The 6,000-nt window shown below is 44.3% G+C and overlaps 1 protein-coding gene across 3 annotated transcripts in view; it reads left to right on the top strand.

The window, feature by feature from the left end:
• The first annotated feature begins 2,210 nt into the window (after positions 1-2,210).
• LAMP2 (lysosomal associated membrane protein 2) overlaps positions 2,211-6,000 on the top strand; it is a 42,433-nt gene continuing 38,643 nt past the window's right edge. For all 3 annotated transcript variants that reach the window (XM_050776108.1, XM_050776109.1, XM_050776110.1), the window contains exon 1: positions 2,211-2,402. In XM_050776108.1, the coding sequence (XP_050632065.1) occupies positions 2,339-2,402 (64 nt within the window). In that variant the 5' untranslated portion in view covers positions 2,211-2,338. The remainder of the gene's footprint in view (positions 2,403-6,000) is intronic.

The following is a 6,000-nucleotide window of genomic DNA, read 5'->3' as shown; positions in this document are numbered from 1 at the left end:
ACTACAAACTTCCCCACAAAAATACACATACATAAATGTTGCATGTAATTTCTGAGGATTCACTGACACCCCTCCCATCCTGCCTAAACTCATACATAGACTCCAGATTAAAATCTCCTGGACTAGATTATTTTGAAGCTCTCTTTTAGTGTTTCTCAAAGTGTGGTCCATGGACCACAGAATCAGAATCACTTGGGGTGTTTGTTAAAGAAGAGATTCATAAGACTGCCACAGACCTACTGTTTCAGAATCTCTGGGGAATGAGGTACAGGAATCCGTATGTTAAAACAAACAAACAAACAAAAAAAAACCAGATGGTTCTTTTGGAAACGAACACTTGAGAATCAGTGCTTTATTCCAACTCGACATTTTTAAATGCTTTCATCTGTTGAATATTTTAGGTTTTGTCTGTTCATCTATCAAGTATAGCAAACAGTATGCTTAGTATTAACTCATTACAGAATATTTGTGTGTATGTACATAGGAAAAACACCTGGAAGTGTAGATGTGGGTGTGTGTATATATATGTGTAAATATATATAATAGTGTTAATAGTGGGAATACAGATCTCTATTTTTCCCCCTTTATTCTTCTGTTTTATTTCTCTCATTTTTTTTCTTCCTGTGTTTTAAAAAATATGCTTCTCGTTTCTGAGCTCAATTCCCCCATCTGAGAACAGGGTGCTGTAACTAGGTGAACTTCAAGATCATGTCTTGTTCCAATGGTCCGTGACTCCATACTATCCTCTAGGTTCCCTCGTCCATCTCACAGCATGAACTGCATAGGTAACAACAGTGTTTGGAGAATAAGCATGTATTATTTTTGTATGTATTACGTTTGAGATGCCTAGCAACCGTTTTTGTGCCAGCAAAATTTTTCTCTTCTTTGTCAAGGAGCCAAAACGGAAATAGTCTACTATCTACGGCCCTCAAAAGTTCCTCCTCTCTCCTTAGCCTTAGAAAATACCGTCCGCCATAGGCATGGGCAAAGACTTCATGACTAAAACACCAAGAGCAATTGCAACAAAAGTCAAAATTGACAAATGGGATCGAATTAAAAGAGCTTCTGCACATCAAAAGAAACTAGCATTAGAGTGAACAGGCAACCTGCAGAATGGGAGAAAATTTTTGCAATCTACCCATCTAACAAAGGTCTAATATCCAGAATCTACAAGGAACTTAAACAAATTTACAAGAAAAAACAACCCCATCAAAAAAGTGGGTAAAGGATATGAACAGACACTTCCCAAAAAAGACATTTATGTGGCCAACAACATGAAAAAAAGCTCATCATCACTGGTCATTAGAGAAATGCAAATCAAAACCACAATGAGATACCATTTCACGCCAGTCAGAATGGCGATTATTAAAAAGTCAGGAAACAATAGATGCTGGCGAGGCTGAGGAAAAATAGGAATGCTTTTACGCTGTTGGTGGGAATGTAAATTAGTTCAGCTGTTGTGGAAGACAGTGGGGCGATTCCTCAAAAATCTAGAACCAGAAATACCGTTTGACGTGTGCACACGTATGTTTATTGCAGCACTATTTACAACAGCAAAGACTTGGAACCAACCCAAATGCCCATCAGTGATAGACTGGATAAAGAAAACGTGGCACACATGGAATACTATGCTGCCATAAAAAAAAAAAATGAGATCGTGTCCTTTGCAGGGACATGGATGAAGCTGGAAGCCATCATCCTCAGCAAACTAACACAGGAACAGAAAACCAAACACTGCATGTTCTTACTCATAAGTGGGAGTTGAACAATGAGAACACATGGACACAGGGAGGGCAACAACACACACGGGGGCATGTCAGGGGGTGGGGGCCAAGGGGAGGGAGAGCATTAGGAGAAATACCTAATGCATGTGGGGCTTAAAACCTAGATGAAGGGTTGATAGGTGCAGCAAACCACCATGGCACATGTATACCTATGTAACAAAGCTGCACATTCTGCACATGTATCCCAGAACTTAAAGTAAAATTTAAAAAAAAAAAAAAAAGACAGAAAAAGAAAAAGAAAATGCCGTCCGCGCATATCTCTTAGGCGCATAGGAAGGGTTGTGAACCAAAAAGCCAGGGCGTGGTTGCCCCGCCCACCGGCCTTACATCACCACCCCTCTCGCCGCTTTCAAGCGCGGAGATTGGCTGTAAGCAAGAAAGAGCCCCGCCCCTAGTCTTATGACTCGCGCTGAAGCGCCGATTCCTGGCTTTTGCAAGGCTGTGGTCGGTGGTCACCCGTGCTCTTGACCCAGGTCCAGCGAGCCTTTTCCCTGGTGTTGCAGCTGTTGTTGTACCACCGCCGTCGCTGCCGCCGTCGCCTGCTCTGCGGGGTCATGGTGTGCTTCCGCCTCTTCCCGGTTCCGGGCTCAGGGCTAGTTCTGGTCTGCCTCGTCCTGGGTGAGTTGTCGGGCCCTCCCGATTAGTCTGTCCGCCTGGGCCCGGGGCGCCAGTTCAAAGCTACAACCTGAAAGACTGGTCCGAGGGGGCGGGGGGTGAGAGGCTCAGCAACTGACACTGGGCGGCGGCGATTGGCCCGAGGAGGCGAGCGGTGACCTAGAGAAGGCCTGACAGAGGGATGGCGGGGAAGAAGGGCCCAGGAGAGTAAGAAGGGGCCGGTAACGGGGGGTGGACGCCGAGGGAGTAGGCTGGGAGGAGTGAAGCGTGGAGAGGGTCAGGGTGGAAAGAGTAACTTGGGGAAAACACTGAGGAGTGAGCGTAGGAGGGTGGTACATGCAGATTTTGGGCGCCAGAGACAATTAGGAGAGTCCTGGTTTGCTGAGATCAGGGAAGAGTTTTGAAGATGGTGGAAAAACTATGGGGTGAGATAGGAAATTAAGAGAGGAGACCATGCCTGCCTGGAGTAGCTTGGGGGAAGAGTGTGGGTGGGGGACAGATGGAACAGATAGGACAGTAGAGCCTGAGGGGCAGGGGCAGGGACAGGGTTGGGCATTTTGAAGGTTGGGCATTTTGAAGGTTGGAATTTGAGGCTGTGAAGAAGGGGTGATTCAAGAGATTAGGAGTGATGCTGGGTTTGAGTTTGGTAGTCATAGTTTTAAGGGCGAAGGAGCCTAAGGTAGCTGGGGCAATTTCCAGGAAAGAAAACTTGGACCCAGCCTCTGGAGACTAAGGGGTTCGGTGGGAACTTTGATGGGGAGTGCACATCTGACTTGGAGGTATTAAGGATGTCGATTTTCTCCCAGTTTTGCTACTTCCTCCCAGCCAGACGCTGACAAAAAAATCCCCAGACGTTTCAGTTAGGAGGGCCTCCCAGATGAGAGGTTTTGATAGACTGAGTTTGGTAGACTACCTCTTTGCCTTCAGAGTCTCTTGTTTTCTTTTTTCCCCATCACACTAGCCTATTACCTCATTTTTTGGGGGGGTGCAGGGAGCAGGTAGACAACTTGCTAAGGATTGGGTTGTTACCAGGGCCTCATTAGAATGGCTGGATGGGGCCGGGCGCGGTGGCTCACGTCTGTAATCCCAGCACTTTAGGAGGCCGAGGCGGGTGGCCTCACCTGAGGTCAGGAATTCGAGACCGGCCTGGCCAACATGGTGAAACCCCGTCTCTACTAAAAATACAAAAATTAGCCAGGCGTCGTGGCACATGCCTGTACTCCCAGCTACTTGGGAGGCTGAGGCAGGAGAATCGCTTGAACCCAGGAGGCGGAGGTTGCAGTGAGCCGAGATCGTGCCATTACACTCCAGCCTGGGTGACAAGAGTGAAACTGTGTCTCTAAATAAATAAATAAATGGCTGGGTGAATGTTCGCTGATTGTGTTGTGCCCTAATAGGCAGTGGGTCCCTAACAGCTTTAATGCCTGAAGATGAACTTTGACTAGTGTCTCTTCCTGACTTGATTCATGCTGTGCTTGTTGCTACCCACCTGCTCTTGCTATTTGTGACTTAATAAAATAACATAAAGAACAGACCCAGATGGAAGTGGGGAAGAAATAGACTTATTAGGGGTCTGAGAAAGCAGTGAGAGGTATACATTTTGTAATTCACATTTCAGTAGAATAAAATCAACACCCTGGAATAGTCATTCTCCACCAGGGGACATTTGGCAACTTTTGGAGACATTTTTGGTTGTCACAACTGGGGGATTGCTTTTAGCATCTAGTGGGTAGAGGCCAAGGATGCTGCTAAACATCCTAACTAAGCACAGGGCAGCCCCTCACAACAAACAATTATCTTCCTGAAAATGTCATTGATAAACCCTGCTCAAAAACCATAGTATTGGAAGGGTTCTTGATTATCTAATTCAGTGACTCTCAAGGACCTTTTCATGGGTCTATGAAATCAAACCTTTGGAATAATGTTAAGAAGGTTTTTGTCCTTTTCGGCTGGGCACAGTGGCTCACGCCTGCAATCCCAGCACGCTGGGAGGCTGAGGCGGGTGGATCACCTGAGATCAGGAGTTCAAGACCAGTCTGACCAACGTGGTGAAACCCAGTCTCTACTAAAAATACAAAAATTAGCCGAGTGTCGTGGCACATGTCTGTAATCCCAGCTACCTGGGAGGCCAAGGCAGGAAAATCGCTTGAACCCGGGAGGTGGAGGTTGTGGTGAGCCAAAATTGCGCCACTGCACTCTAGCCTGGGCAACAAGAGCGAAACTCCATCTCAAAAAAAAAGAAAATATTTGTTCTTTGTCCTTTTCACGCTTATCCTCTCACCAGTGTACAGCGGAGTTTACCAGTGGCTACATAACATGTGATGACCTCACCACTCTGATGTTCTTATATTTTATTCATTTCTCAGTTTTAATTTCTAATACTCTAAATACCAATACATATGACTCACATAAACCTCTGTGAAGTCCTCAGTGGATAAGAAAGTAAAGGGGTCCTGACACCAAAACGTTTGGTAGTCCAACTGTTCATAGGGTGCAGGAAACTCTTCTGTAGCACTTCTGAAAGGTGGCCTTGAGGCAGGCTTTGCTTGAATACTTAATTCGAAGCCTTAACTGTCCCTTGGAGCACTTACTGAGGGCCAACTGACCCTAAGAAAGGATTGTTTACAATGGAAAGTACCTTATCAGTGACTAGAACACATCTGACCAAGGCATCTGTTAATCAGTAGTTCCCTGCCAGTTGAATCTGTGCACAAATACAACACTGCTATTGTTTGGGGAAAGTGAAAAAAATAATAGTTGTCCTACTTGTTGGCTTTCATGTCATTAAATTTTTTTTGTTTTTTAATGAAAGCTTTTTTGTTTTGTTTTTACAAAAGCAGTGCTTACTCATTGCAGAAAATAAACATGCAAAAAGAAGCACATAAAAGAACCCATCAGCTCATCTGCTAGTTTGCCATTTATTGATCGGGACTAACTAGATTCATCCTCTTGGAAAATTTCCAAGATTGATCCCCTCCACCTCCAAGTTCAGAGCAGGATTTGGAAAAGTAAATATTAATAATGTACCTAGATCGGATTTTTAAGAGGTTCCAGGATGAAATAGAAACCATTCTTCTATACAGCTGCATTTTCTGATGGCTACTGGTTCAGTGTGGAGCCCAAAGTCCTCCCATATGGCTTTTTCTCTCAAGAATTTAGCAGTTGCTTGGTGGGTTTTGCGCAAGTTACTTTTCTGTATCAAAATGGATACCAAGAATAGGTTTTTGAAAACTCAGTAAATATTTGTAAAGTACCTACTATGTAGCTAGATCAATAAATATTTGTGAAGTATCTACTATGTAGCTAGAACTGTGCCTGGGTACTGTACAGGGTGCCAATGAAGAAGGACCTGTCCTAAATTTATAGTCTTATTAGCATTAGTGCTCTAGCTGTGCCAGTTTGACTTTGTAACTTTATAACTCTATCCCAGCTTCACCCGTAACCTTTTAAAAACAGCAGCTTTAGAGTAAGTACAGAAAAGGATTCTTAGAGGCTATATATTGGTCTTTTTCATAGAGATTAAATTATGCTGGTGTTTATTTGGATGAATTGTAACTGGCCAGATAACTTTCCGAAGAGAAGCTATATGATTTAGAGGTGT

Source organism: Macaca thibetana, chromosome X, assembly GCF_024542745.1.
Source record: "Macaca thibetana thibetana isolate TM-01 chromosome X, ASM2454274v1, whole genome shotgun sequence".
Lineage (NCBI taxonomy): Eukaryota > Metazoa > Chordata > Mammalia > Primates > Cercopithecidae > Macaca > Macaca thibetana.
The sequence above is the reverse complement of the archived record's forward strand: the minus strand, read 5'-3'. Positions and strand labels throughout refer to the sequence as shown.